This window comes from Lonchura striata, chromosome 4, assembly GCF_050655825.1.
Source record: "Lonchura striata isolate lonStrDom1 chromosome 4, ASM5065582v1, whole genome shotgun sequence".
NCBI lineage: Eukaryota > Metazoa > Chordata > Aves > Passeriformes > Estrildidae > Lonchura > Lonchura striata.
The window spans coordinates 63625835-63640634 of record NC_140706.1 but is presented as its reverse complement, the minus strand read 5'-3'; the positions used below and the strand labels follow the sequence as shown (position 1 = coordinate 63640634).

Below are 14800 nucleotides of genomic sequence, written 5' to 3'. Positions count from 1 at the left end.
AAAGTTTTTTTACTGGAAAGGATATGAAGTTCTTCTGAAGCAGAGCCTAGTATCATGTTTTTAAACAGCTCAACCAGTATCAGATTCTGGAATACAACCTATAATAACCAAACCCTTTCTTACTCCCACGACATTTTTTAGAAGTACCACAATTTCATCTTCATTTAAATGAACTAATGATTTAACTTGCACATAGATACAAAAAAGAGCAATCCTCATGAAACCACAATACTAAGTGTATAGAAATGCTACAGAGACTCTTGGTATTGCATTAAGGATATTGATTTTTGGAGAGAGGACTGAAATACTCCTCTTTAGGCGGTACTGCAATAAAAAAACATTCCTCTGCTTTGAAATATTATGATTGCAGTTAAAAGCTGTATACAGAAGAAGCCATACCATACCTAAAGAGATACAATTAAATGAATCATACCAAATGTTGTTTGTAATTTCTTAATGTTTAATTACACTTAATTTCCAAAGATTACCAGGCATGTACCCTAAAATTTTCCATTAAGTAATAAAACACAATGATTGTACATGACAAAGGTAATTTATCTTATGGATCAACTTTCTGTGCCTCTGCCTTCCCCTCCACCAAAGCTTTACTACAAAGCCGAGAACCACAAAAAAACAAATTCAGGGATTTCTTGAGGTCTAGGCCATTGCATTAGGAAATGCATCAACTTCTATTTAAAAAATATATATAGTTATCTACTCATCTTTTGCACAACATCATTCCAGACAGTCTGCAACGAGACATCCTGATCAGATACAAGATATTTGAATTAAGCAGTTTCAGGATGGTTGAGGGCTGAAACCATAATAATTTAATTGGTAGCTGGTTGAAAGTAATCACACAAAGAGCTCATGAAATATTCTCATTTTATTTAACAGTTCAAACAAGTCTCTGGTAAAAACATGTGTGTGTTTACAATGAGACTTCCCTGCTCTTAATGGATCTCTCCAGTAAGTTAAGCAAGTTACACCTACATTGCTCACCCTTCATTTTCTCTGAACCATTTTTGCTGTTTCTGACACCAATGCTTACAGGACAAAGTGAGGACTAGCAAAGCAGACTCAGACAATTTTTGTTAACTTTTTAATGTATGATGCAAATTACTAATTATTTTATATAAAGTCACAGACATTACATACACACATTTCTTTCCCTAATTATAGATCAACGGTAATATTTTTCAAATTGCAAAAGTATCAACTCTCTAATGGAAAAAAATAGAACAAAAAACAAATAGAATAAAAGACCACATAATACACCTATTTTTTTATGCATTTATAAATACTTTCCAAACTCACTATACTCTTAAGTAAGTTTTATTTTCCATTGGCTTGTCCCTTCAGGAGTGCAACTATTCCCTGTTTCATAATAAACCCATGTCTGGAGAATTGGAATATTCTCCATGGCTCTACTTGGAACAACAGAGCTTTCATGAAAAGCCAAGTTAATTTCTGTTTATCCTGGTTAAATGCCAAGAACTACAGCACACTTAGGTATGCTTTACTAACTGCAAAAGTGTGCTTGTCTTACCTACGACTACGCACTAACTTGTTTTATTCCTAATTCACTTTCTAAGGAAGAAATTGTCAATCAAATAATCAACATGCTAAATGATTAAGAAAGACTCTCACCTCCACGATTTCAGTGCTTGAATACCGCGTCAAAATGCGCTCTGCTGGATGCACCACTGAGACTTGGATAAACGTATTCAGCTTCCGATCACGGGTAGCAGCCACTAGATCCTTGCATGCTGGAGACAGTGCAAAATAAAAATAAAATACTCAAAAGCAAACTCCAAGAAAAATGCTGTCACAGGCACAGAACAAAGCAGACCACGCTCAGCTCCAGATTAGATCTCCAGAGACAAGTCTATTTAACAGAGGAAGTCCCTTGGAAGTAACCTACAGAAATAGGAAGTCACATGCCACAGAACTTGGCTGAGATCTCATTTCCACTAAAAATACTTCTGCAAAGCTCCCTGCCAGAGGCTCATCAGCCCCAGTCCATGAGTGTGCATGCGCATACGCTGCAATAGTAGTTAATTTTACTAAGTACTCGCTTAATTTGCCCACAAAATCTCTTTTAGCAGCCTTATTGCATCCTCTCTTGTCTGACAATTTCCCCAGTTACACAACCATTTCAAACACATTTTAAAACAGCTAATTGCTACCAGTGTTTAAGCTGGTTTAAGTCATTTGTTACTCCTTGTGAACTTAGCAGAACTAGTTGTGAAGTATAAATCTACATATCTAAAAGCAGACAGCAACATAACCAATTCTTTTGTCAGCGACTGGTATATAAATGAGAACTGCATTCTGCCTATACAGCATCATTATTAGAACTCATTCTACCTAATAGAAAAATTCAATTCTGGTTTAATAATTTACTTTTATCCTGGGCTCAGAATCATGCAGGTGACTGAGACCATTATTTACATCAACACACTTCATGCTTTCAAAACAAAAGGGTGAAAGCACAGAGGAAAAAGGAGGAAGAAATAAATAAATCCATCATCAGCTGTCTCACAGAAGGGGCACAGATAAATGGGCAATGCATTGGCTCAAAAGCAAAAACCATCCACCACATTCTGTTCTTCCCTAAGGAACGTATAGCAGTGAAAACTGCAGCGGGATCTACCTAGTGCTTTCTGCAGGGTAATAAACTACCCTGGGATTTCAAGCCTGAAGCAAGCAAAGAAAAGACTATAGCTTCAGAGAGGGTAATTGTCAAGAAAGAGCTGAGGGTATTTTCTATGAGCCACTGCCTACCAGGGACTCTTCAAGTGCAGCTGACCTTTAACTTTTCAAAAGGTGAGTCAGATTATCTTCACAGCAAGCAAACTTGGTCTGATAAGAAGCCAACACTAGAAAAGCTCTGATACATACAAAAGGCCAACTCAGTTTGTTTTATACCTTTTTTTTCCTTTGGGCTTGAACCTGCTGCTGGAGTAAATAAAAGGAAAACTATCTGGAGCTTTTTTACCACTCTTTTATTACAGTTAAAAGAGACAGGGAGACAATTAAATCTAACCTTCAGAGAATAAAGTTTTTGCTTTAGTTCAAATTGCCAGTGAAATCTCCTGGTACATTGTTTCAAACTGACCTTATTATAATTTGGTGGAAAAAGTGGGATAAGCATAAAAGTTTGTGCATGATGAAGTCTTTATGAAACAGCTGATGTAACAGCACCAGGCTCAAACAGTGAGTTGCCAGCAAGTCTTTGCTGCTAAGACTCACTTCATTATTAAAATGACTGAATATTAGAACTACTTGACATCACCTTAAACATTGCAGTAGATAGAATGAAAAGCAGTTGCCAAAGCACAAAAGGTTTAGCAGACACCTTTTGACACTATTTGACTTTGTCCTCTCTAAAGTTGATCACGTAAGTAGTAGCAGATCACTGAGATTTCCAAATATAGCCAGTTCCCCCCACAGAACCTGATGTCATGCCACCGTACAATCCTTAAATATTGCATTCTATGATCATTTTTTTAGAATGTATCACTGTTTCAGAGGAATGGCAAGAGAGCACATGCTCACTATCAGAAGCTGGAACAGAGAGACAGTCAAATTTTTCACACCCACCACACAGGAAGGCTATCCAGATCACAATTGAATAGAATACGAGAAAAGTGAGAAAAACAAAGAGACACAGACACTTAGGAAAAATAAAATTAGATCCTTAAAAGCATTATCAGTGACTCTGGCAGGACCTCTGCAGCTAAACTCTTGCAAAAAGTACTACTGCATGATGAATCGAGGCAAAACCCTCACAAATAATAGTTTGATCTAGTTGTGGCTTGTCTCAAATACATTATCTAGATGTGACTAAACCTTTTAGCTGCCAAGAGCACAGGCTTTTATCCTATTGAGAAACCATTAGCAATAGGAAGAAGATTTGCACTAAGTGGTCACCACCTTGGTGCTATCTGAACATAGGAGAAAATTTATTTCTGTGACAGTACTGCAATCCAGTCAGTAGATCATTTTTCCTGTAAAAAGGTGGCTTAGCAGCATGATCTTGAATTTCACTGGATAGAGATGACATAAAAATAATTCATCTGCATATCTCCAGTAGGGAGGATCAGCATAAAGCATCAGAACTCTTTGGGAGACACTGGTGCAGAAAGATAAATGAAATTAAATGAAACCTGTATCTACTGTGACGACAGTGCTATTTATCTCTATTGTGACACTGAACTACTGCTGTTCACAACTCGCCTTTCAGTCAGAGAGGATATTCAATACAGTCATCCCAGGTAAAGAACACAGAAGTTGCCACAGTGCATCACTTCCCTTCCAAACAGTCCAAATGAAAAGTTTAACAAAACAAAAGGACTACTTTTAAGCTGATGCCAAAGAATAAAAACTTGTTATATCCTGTTCACAGCCTGGCAAGTTTCACAATTCTATGCTGCATTATTGCCCTTTGAACAATTCAGCACCTCCAAAAACCTCTAGGTCGTCAAAGAAACAAAGCAAAGCACTACACAGGAAAGCATGTTATAGATTTAAACATGTTTGTTAGGTATTAGCATACCCCTCAAATAGAAACTGATGAAAACACAAGCCTGAAAGACATTCTGAGGCTGTTTCCTTAACTGCATAGGCAACAACATCAATGCACTTTCAACCATAACCTATGCCCAAGCAAACCACAGGTTATGTTATTTCTCAATACTTCAGAATGTCTGAATTAATTCTGGAAATAATCATTCAAAACACAGTGAAATGAAGTGTCCATTTGTACTTACATGCCAAAAGTATATGAATCTACTCATTGTGACTGTTGACTCAGTGTGCAACAGCCTGAGTCATCTATTCCCCTGGTGACCCAACCTCTGCTGAGCCTATCAGTGTACAATGAATGTTTAAGGAAGAACTGCGTTAGAAATAATTTATGCTTTAATATTGACAATGGAAAAAAGTTAATATATCAGGAAGAAACAAATCTTCTATTGATATTTGACTGTTCTCTGCGCTGCACTGACATGATGGCTGTGCTCTTTGCCTTTCTGTATTTGTGTGCCCAGATGAAGCAAAAGACTGGCTACTGTATCCTCATGGGACCTTGGAGGATTTTTTTTTTAAATGTTACTTCTATATAGGAAGAGAGTACACAGACAAAATCTAAAAAATCCCAACTACTATATAACAGTAAGAAGAAAGGAAACAAAACAAACAAAACCCAAAATAGAAACAGCCTGGAAATTCATCATCTACCTTCCCTGAAACTGTTACACATCTGATCAGGCACTTAGCACTCTCTGCTCCAAGCACAAAGTCCACTGGAGCAAAAAAACTTTAGTCTGGCAGAGAAACAGGGAGATGCAGCATCTCCCAGAAATGGAAAAATCCAGTAGCTAGAACAAACAAGACATGCAGTGGGAATAGAAGACATCCCCAGCTCAGAGTCCAGAGTTCTTTGGGAAATGAGCCAAGGAGGGTATCAAAAATTGGAAAATGGCATTGAAATTGAATAATTTTTTTTTTTTTTTTTTTTTTTTTTTTTGCTAGTGAGGAAAAATACAGTTACATTGGTGTCTTCTCATACTCAGGATTCATACAATGTATTTATTAGCCTGTATGATGGTGTGCAAGGTAGCTCTTTCCTTAACCAGTGATGAAAACACCATTTCCCACAGCTTTATTCCCTCCCACATTCCAAACCAAAACAGATTCCAGGGGCCTGACTAGGAACAGGAATTAACAACATAGCCCTGTTGTCTCCAGGGTATGCTATTTTGTATGCTGTCAAAACAACAGAAAATTAATAGTATCTGATGACAAGGGGCATGGGAAAAGCCTGTGTCTCACACACACACACACATATATATATATATATATATTAAGGTAATGTTCAGATTTTTCTTCATTCCATTGATAATGCTGCAGCATTATTATCCCAAAGCAACTTAGTTTATAAATAAGAATGTACAGTCGGTCTTAAACTGATTAGGTAAGGTGTAGCTATTCCTTAGTGGGCAAAAGGACATGTTAAAGAAGGGAATGCCACACTTGGACCTGTGCTACAAGAAGAACACTGAACAATATATAGTTTACTTTCTTCTACCCTGGGGGAGTATTGAGGATGGTAGGGAAGTCTAAGAGAAGGAAGAGCACATCACCATTGTTTCTGCCCTAGCTGAAAAGGAACACCTACAGTCAGGTACATGCAAAAGTTTAGGAATAATCTAATTTTGGAACATACAGGAAAGCTTTGGCCATCCTTCTGAATTAAGAGTGTAAATGCAACTGTGAGAGGGCTGAGAACTAAACAGCAATGTGTAGCATCCCATGAACTTTCCCACCTCGGTTTACATACCCATGCAATAGGTGTGCATTAGGAAGGACACTCTTTAATTGTAGTGACCAAAATAGATGCTCACTCAGGTGAACTCTATAACGAAAAAAAACTCTGTGCAACAGAAAACTAAATTTTGAGCACATATACATATAAGTAAAGATCCACTGATTTTTACCTATGGAGACATTCAAATCACTGTTCCTGTCTCTGGGGGTAAGAGGCTTCTATGAAAATAATATATCTGTTTTCTAGAACATACAGCTGGTTGCTAAAGTAACCTAGTTATATTCTCAAGGAAATGTACACATGTACATTTGTATGTAACCCCACAAACACTAAACAATATTAACAGTACGAACTGTAAATAATCTATGAGCATGCTAATCTATGAGCATGCTGCCCAGAAAAACATCAGTTATTACCCACTTAATTTGCAGCTAAAAGAACATGATTATTTATGAGTCATTGAAATAAGATATACATGAATGCTGCTGGGGAGAAATGCTGTATGCTGATAAGTGATCATGCCTGTGAGTTGAGATGCCAGCTGCATTCATCATCTTATTTGCAGATGAAGTGATTAATCTGGTTAGAATTACTACCAGCAAAATCAGAAGTGATCTATTTCAGAATAAACCCTGTGTGAGTGTGGGGGTGTAGCTGCAAAGGGGCTTTGATTCCAGCTCAGATGGTGGAATCTGACTGCCAGAGTAGTGCTTGGACGGTCACAGAGAAGTTTCCTCAGCAACGCCAAGGCTTAATCTGCAACTTTTTATTGCCCATTGCCACAATACGGTTTCAATTCTTCTTCAGTGCTAGAACAGCCCTATTTCCTCTTACAGCTTTGCTATTTAGCCTGGACAGCACCAGACACTTAGGGCTTTAAGTACAATAGATGCAAGAAGCTCAGGAAACCAGCTGACTGGACCAACACAGCTCACAGGCATCATACTTGCACTGCAGGAGTGAAGGTGTAAAGGTGTCCTTACATGAGTTAAGTATCCATCCCATGCTATTTACATTTGTTGTGCATTGATCTGCTGCTAACATCAGATCATCTGTTTCAGCCCATCCACAATCCTGCTCCAGCTTTATTTACACTTGTGGAGAACTAAATTCCATCATCTTTGTGCTCTAGACTTCAGTTACACAATAGCAACAAGAAGAGAACTTACAGTTTGGCTTAGAAAAGCTCCTTAAGTAATGATCTGCTTTTGATCAAGATTTTTGAATTTCTTTAATTTTTGAAAATATATCTGAGATTATATCTCTGTGTATCTCCTCCAAGTAATTGCAAAAATATCATTTTTCCCAAAAAGACTGCATTTCCTTACTGAGCACACTGTGACTCTAATAGCACAGAAAACTTTCCCAGAGTTGCTGCAGTAGACTTGTGACCGCAAAGCAGATCTCTTGCTGTTTGCTTTAGATTATCAATTACTCTTTCCTTCTGTTCAAAACTATTCTTCTCAAGGCACCACCTCCTACTGATATTTAGGCTCTGATCTTCAGTTTTCTAATGAGAGAAATGAAGAAATAAGTGGGACAGGGGGGGAAGGGCTTTAAGCCTTACAAAAACTTGCTATACATTACTACTCCAAAATACATCCATATCAAAATCAATTTTGATACTGCTATTCCAAGGCTGCAATTTATTTTGGTGTTGTTGGTATTTCAGAATACCACAAAAGGGTTTAAATCTTCATGGAAACAGAGCTAAATACCATTTCCTGCTTCACCTTTTCCTAATATTGTCATATCAAGTATCTAATGAAGAAGTAATCTTGCTGTAATTTCTCTCACAGATTTCTCACTATCCAAAAAATAGAGTGGTTACAAGTTATAGTACCAAATGAAGAATCAGAAGATCTGCAAATGGTAATCAGAAGATCTGCAAATGGTAATCAGAAATCCATTTTTCCTTGAACTATGACCTTCTTTATACCGTAAGCTTATAGTGGCAATCACTTCATCTGCAACTAAGATGATGACTATAGCTGGCATCTCCGCAAAAAACAATTATAACATAAAAAATTTCTTTCAGATTTTATTTTTAAAAATATTCTTCTGGTTCCTAACATTTTACATCTCTTCAGAAATAAAATAAATGTAAAAAAATACATCAGCAATACCACAAGAAGATGAAAAAAACAAAAGTGCCAAGTCTCAAAGTTTTCATTCTGCCACATCTGTTTTTTATTACAACAGCATACATTGCTTCTTTTGACAGGAGCATTTATTCACTGCTATACCAGTTGTCAAGTGTAGTATTACATGAGTGTGATCCTTAGTGTGCAGTATTGGCTGACTGTAGAGACAGAATTTTTTTCTAATATGTAAAGAAAATTCAGCTGTTGCTTAGCCTGACTCCAAATCCATGTCACCATATGCCTCTTCACAAGATATTTTCATGCTTGGTGAGGAAAGAAGCTCCCCTTGCAAAACAAAGGAAGGCAGTCAAGCAACACAGTCCAGCAACTACAGCAGACAAGAAGGTTCAGGAAGATCTCTAAACAAGCTGAAATCTTTCAGGTGCTTCTCTGCTGCACACTGGTGCTCTGAGCAGCTGTAAGGGGGCTCCTGGGTAGAAGCCCAGCTACAGGACGACTGGACTGGAGTCCAGCCCAGCCCCTAGGAGGAAGTGATCCACCTGTAGCCTGGACAAGCCACCCAAACCAGCTGATGTTAGCACTGATGATTCATAAACACACCTAAGAAATGCTGCAGGTTTAGAGGCTGCATTAAGCACATTGTGTAAAATTCTCTGGACCCAACTCTGTAAGTAATTGTCAGCAAATTGATATGTGGCCACAGTCCTGATACCCATGAGACTCGGCTGGTGAATAAAACTATTAATTTCTCCTTTAAAAATGCTAAATATTAAAGGTAATCAAATGAAGATGCCAGGACAAGATGCAGTAGGGAGCTATATTAATAGTAACTCACAAAATAGAAGACAATAATAAAAGCAAATTATAGATCTACTGTCTTACTGAACAGCCTTCAAATTAATCTGTGTGTGAAGAGCTGTGCTCCTTCCTATCATTGTGTGAAGGAAGGGGACAAGAAAATGATGTCGTTTCAAGTTCATAAAGATTCAAACAAAACCCCAAAAATAAAATAATTAAAAACCCCCACCAAAATCACACCCTTAACATACCCTAAGGGAATACAGCAGGAATGTTTGAGATCTGTATGTATTCCTCAAAAGAAGTAAAACGTGGCCTTTAAAAAAAAGTAGGCAGCACATGATTTACCTGTATGTTTGTGGGTTTTTTTCATTTTTAACCCCCCACTCTGCTGGATTCCTAAATGTCAGGCTGATTCACAATTGGTTCTCATTGCATATATTTGTATTTTTTTTCACATAAATGACAGAGTGCAGAAATAATAAAACCTTACAGATCAAGGGTCATGTCAGAGGAGGAGCTTCAAGAAGTCTATCTCCTATGAACATCCTGCTATTCGTTTACTTGTGTATTCTGAAGAAATAACTTTTACTCCTTCTCTAAAAAATGTACCTCAGCCATGAAAACTCTGGTGGTACAGACAAACAGCCTTCTAAAAAGTAAAGGGTGAAAAAACATAAGAATTGTAGCAGTTGTGATTGCCTAGATTTTATCTCAAAGTACCATTTTTAAAGCAGCATAGACATTTATATATGTAGTTTCTTCATTATCACCACCAAGATAATTTCTCCTCCAAGACACTGGCTCATAATTATTACTCTACATTTTCAACTCCACAGTTTGTATGTTGAAGATAATTTAAAAGGGGAGACATAAATGATTTCTACAAAGGAATAAGACCCAAAGCAGAAAATTTGATCCTTATACTATAAATTCACTCTAATTTCTAGCAGAAGTTCCTTCAAGAGTGAACAATGGCTCTTTACATGCAGTAATAATACGTTTGTAACTGCCTCGATTTTGGTATGTTGACACACATAAAGATATAGGCGACTTCTTCAGAGATATAATTTTAAATTACTTCCACTCATTTGTATAAAGAAATCATAGTTTAGGATTAAAAGGAAACAAAATAAAAATTATAAAAACAACAACAAAAACCACCCAAAACCACCACCACAAAAAACAACAACCAAAAAAAATCCGAAAAACTTTTATTTGTCTCTGTAGAGACATCCCTTGGCAAATTAGAGATCTGAAGCATCTCAAAGTAGAAAACAGTGCTAGCCCACTTCAGTTTTTAAAGCAGCTTATTTACAAGCCTACAGACAACAATCCTCAGGTATGAAGAATTCTCATCTTTAAGGAAGACCAAATTCTTCTTAACTCATCATAATGAAATGTACATGCCTTCAGTCTCTTAGAAATCAATGTTAAAAGCAACAGAATTCCACATTGAAGTTTTAGCTTGTTTTAAATGTTGGAACAACACTGAAGTAAATTTTAAAAATGCTTCTTTATTACATAGCAGTTCTATATTCCACATAATAGTCAAAAACCACTCTAAAAATATGGCTGATAATGTTAATTAAAGTGTCCATAACTGGACTAGAAAATTTATTTGCCACAGGGGGTTAAGGGTAAAACAATGAATAAAACTTTCTTAAGCATTTTGTTTGTTTTCACTACAGCACCTCAGGTCAGTCTGCTAGTCATGCTGCATTGTGTGTTGCATGGGATTTTGTGCTGCTGCATTTAGGAGAATTCCAGTTTTCTCAGGGCTTGCAGGAGGAACCTGATTTTTGAGTCAAATCTCACTGCAGACCATGCATTTTGGAATTTCCAAAAATAAGTACATCTACAACTAATGTGTTCAAAAGGGGAGGATGGCTTTAGTTTTCTATTAATTCAATGTTTTTCTATTTATGTAACTTCTGTTTCCACATACAAGGATTAAAAACAAGTCCACTGGGAAATGTTTTATAACATGAAAGTATTACTGCAATTACTTCTACAGGCACATTCAGAGATGTATTTAACAACAGCCACTTGAAACACAAATGTTCAGCTAATGCAGCAAAGAGTCAAAAAAGTCAAGAGCTATCATGGTTTGAGTTATTACAATTTTTTTCAGTTAATATATTATTGGCCTAACAACAGAGATTTGTTCTATTTCTGCTTAGTCATTACCATTCTGCACAAGAAGCACCAACTCTGTGACTACTATGACCTCTAAATCATTTGCTTGTTTTTTGTCTTCTAAATAATCTCTACCCTTTTAGAATTATGTGGTGACTTTACCTTCACAGAGAAAGATACACACGGAAGGAGATGGAAGGAATTCCCCAGGCAATTTTTCATGAAGTGTTCTACAGTCTGGGCTAAAAGTTAGAAAAGACCAACTGCAAAATGTGACAGTAAAAAAGTCGAAAGTAAACTTTCAACAAGCCAGAGGTATCCACGAGTGGGTTTTAAACAGAATACTCCAAGCCTCCACACACCTGCTACCTGGCTTTGGAGGTATTTGAAGTCCCCAGGTATTTAAGCTTTGAACTGTATGAGGTCCCTACACACCTGCAGGTTGGCTCCAGGGCACATCCCACCTCAGCAGCTCCAAGCCCACCCCTGGCCCTGCCAGGACCTGAAAACCACATCCCTCTCCCGACAGGCTGGCAGGCAGTGCCAGGGCATAGCTGCTCGTCCACATTCTGCAACAACATCACTATTGATTTCCTTTCCACCTGGCAGGGTGGCTGAAGGAGAAATGGGGCCAGAGCCTCTCTTGATTCAGCAGAGCCCTGGACCAGAAAGAGGCCACCCATGGAGCAGAAACACAGGTTTTTAGCATTCTGCCCACCCCTCCATAACAGCTGCAAACTACTAAAAGCTGCAAACAATACAAAAGAGAGGAAGACTTGATAGTCGGCTTGTATCCACTCAAAGTTGTCTCATCTTGACTGCAAAATAAGGAAGATTTTCCTGGCAGCAAGCATAAAGGGCACAAAAGACAATTGTAATTTGGTGTTTTACATCTATTTTTTTACATTCCAGTACCACTGAATTCAGGTCGCTGGCCATCATAACTCCAGAACTGAGGTCCACCCCACTGGAAAAAGTGCACTAATCACTTAACAGTCCTCAGCTTACTTTGTCTTTGGCCCAAATTCTTTTCTTTGCAGAGAAAGGACTAAGAGTTTAAACTCACGGTAAAAGTCCATTTCAGTTTTATTCGTGGCCAACACCATGCTGTAAATACAAGTTAACTACACATGTTTTACTTCAAGCTTTCAGTTTGCAAACATTCCCACTAATAACTCTTCCTTGAGAGAATATACAAAAAAAAAAAAAAAATAAAAAAAGATTTTGCAGATATACAAAAATTCATAAAAATTAGCATCAGTAACATATTATCCAGGCCAAGGGCATCCACAAAAATATTTTACAATAGCTGCCTCTATTGAATACTGAAAGAAAGGCAATTCAGGCTGCTCTTAAATCCTTTACGGTATCATTAGTGTGCCCCACATAATGGCTTAATTATGATGCAAGGGTGGAAGTTCCCTACAACAGCTTGAGTCCACATAGATAGCAACCATTTAAAACAGTCTAATTTCAACGTAACTATAAGTGATTATTTAGATATCTTGAAGATTTTTTTAGATCACAAGCTAGGTATCAACTTTACTGTCCATACACAGTACAGAATGTTGGAGAGTTCATGTCAAACCAATCACTACCAGCTCTAAGAGCCTCCAAACTCTTTCTGGAAAGTTACATGCCTAATTCCTGGCACAGAGATACTGGAATCAGCCTTAAGTTTAACAAGTCCAACCCTCCTGCCCAAGCAGGGTCAACCACAGCAGGCTGCATTCACTTGGGTGTTCACAACATCCAAGGATAAAGACTTCACAACCTCCCAAGATCATCTGTGCCAGTGCTTGACCACCCTCACAGTAACAAAAATCCCAACTATCCCTGTCCAGTAACTCCAAAATAAAATTTGTTTCTCATTTCTGCCCAGAAAAAAATCCCAGGACTGCGAGAGCCAATTAGGCAGCTGCAGAGAAAACTAAGATGTCGGGCACTGAAGCACACAACCACAGATACAAAAAATGGCTCTTCATCAAACTTAGTGGTACACACAATTTCTTTTTTAAGTAGATATAAAGTTTAAAACTTTAATGCTACCACACTTTGCAGGTTGAAAAAAAGCACTGTTTCTAGAAGAAACAGTATAGTTTTAAAGGACTTATGAAGCTGTGGAAAAGACCAACATCTATTGCTGAAAACACTGTATAGATACCTTTTAAGCTTCCCTGACAACAGAATAGTTAAGGAGTTATGGAAAAAAAAATCTATTGCATTCTGAATAGTTAAAATGTCATCTTCCTGGGAGGCAGAGAAAGGTTGGAAGAAGGAAGCAGGGCCAGGGGACTGCCATCCAAATCTCAGTTGTAGGCATGGAAGTCTTACAGAGCTTTCTCTAACAAAAAAGGGATACCTCATCCTTATTTGACTTGTTGCTCTCTGTGTACAAACACGTGAAACAGAAAACATTCTCCATAAGGATCTAAGTAGTTCTCTTCATTCAAACAAGTTTTCTGGACCCACAGAGAAATCAGTCACAGATTTATTATGTACCAGATAAGCACAAAGGCATCCAGTCACTAAGGGGCCGTCCCTGTGGATGCATGGTGATAACGGGATTGCGCATTCAGGGCCTCCTTCCCACTCTCACTGGGAAGATGCTGGCTAGAAAATCTCCTTCCATGGCAGAAAACTGCCAGGCAGGACATGGTCTCCCCTTCCCAGCTCAGCCACTGAACTGCCACACCTTCTCCCACTCACTCTCTTTGGCACTCCAACATCCTGAAGCCTGAAGGGGTAAAGGATGCGCGCACATTTGTGTATGTGCAGACAGCACGTCAAATCTCCTGCTGAGATCTACCACCCCCATGTGGGAGCCATCGTAGGGGTTTTGAAAAGCCTCATTTGAGGAAATCAGGTTCAAATATTGAACTGGAGAGAGCACATATAGACTGGCAAGACAAATAAGAGAAAGTATGCGCAGCAGGAGGTATATTTTTGGGCAAAAGCAGGAAGAGAGAAATTATGAAAAAAGAGCAGCAGCATGGGCCAAAAATAACTTTTCTCTAACACAATGACCTTTAATCCTACTTTCCTATGAACTAGTTTAAAAATACCCTGGAAACACAAGTTTTCCATTTCATCAGAATAACAGAAAAATTAATGTCACGTTCACTAGAACACCTAATACTTCAGATGCCAAGCACAATGCTTGTGAAAATACTAAAGGACAAATTCAGGTATCCGTTGAGTTCTTTGATGGTGGTTTTTTAATACCTAAGTGATAAAAAAATTATGAAAGCTCAATTCTGAGAAAATTACATTAAATCTCTACCTATATCTATAAATTCTTTAGTAATTCTGGAGCCCTTCTCCATACGTAACTTTTAATCAGCCTTAGAAAATATCATTATGTTACTGATAGCTATGAATGTTTTACCTCAGAAATTAGAATTAGTTCCAGCAAAGCAGCATG

The 14800-nt window shown here is 37.8% G+C and overlaps 1 protein-coding gene across 9 annotated transcripts in view; it reads right to left on the bottom strand.

Moving 5' to 3' along the window:
• The window catches only part of INPP4B (inositol polyphosphate-4-phosphatase type II B), a 296397-nt gene that overhangs the window by 159967 nt on the left and 121630 nt on the right, over positions 1-14800 (bottom strand). For 8 of the 9 annotated variants that reach the window (XM_085578230.1, XM_031504683.3, XM_085578231.1 and 5 more), the window contains exon 4: positions 1651-1769. The exons of the other annotated variant lie outside the window; for it this stretch is intronic. In XM_085578230.1, the coding sequence (XP_085434356.1) occupies positions 1651-1769 (119 nt within the window). The remainder of the gene's footprint in view (positions 1-1650; positions 1770-14800) is intronic. 9 annotated transcript variants of the gene reach the window in all.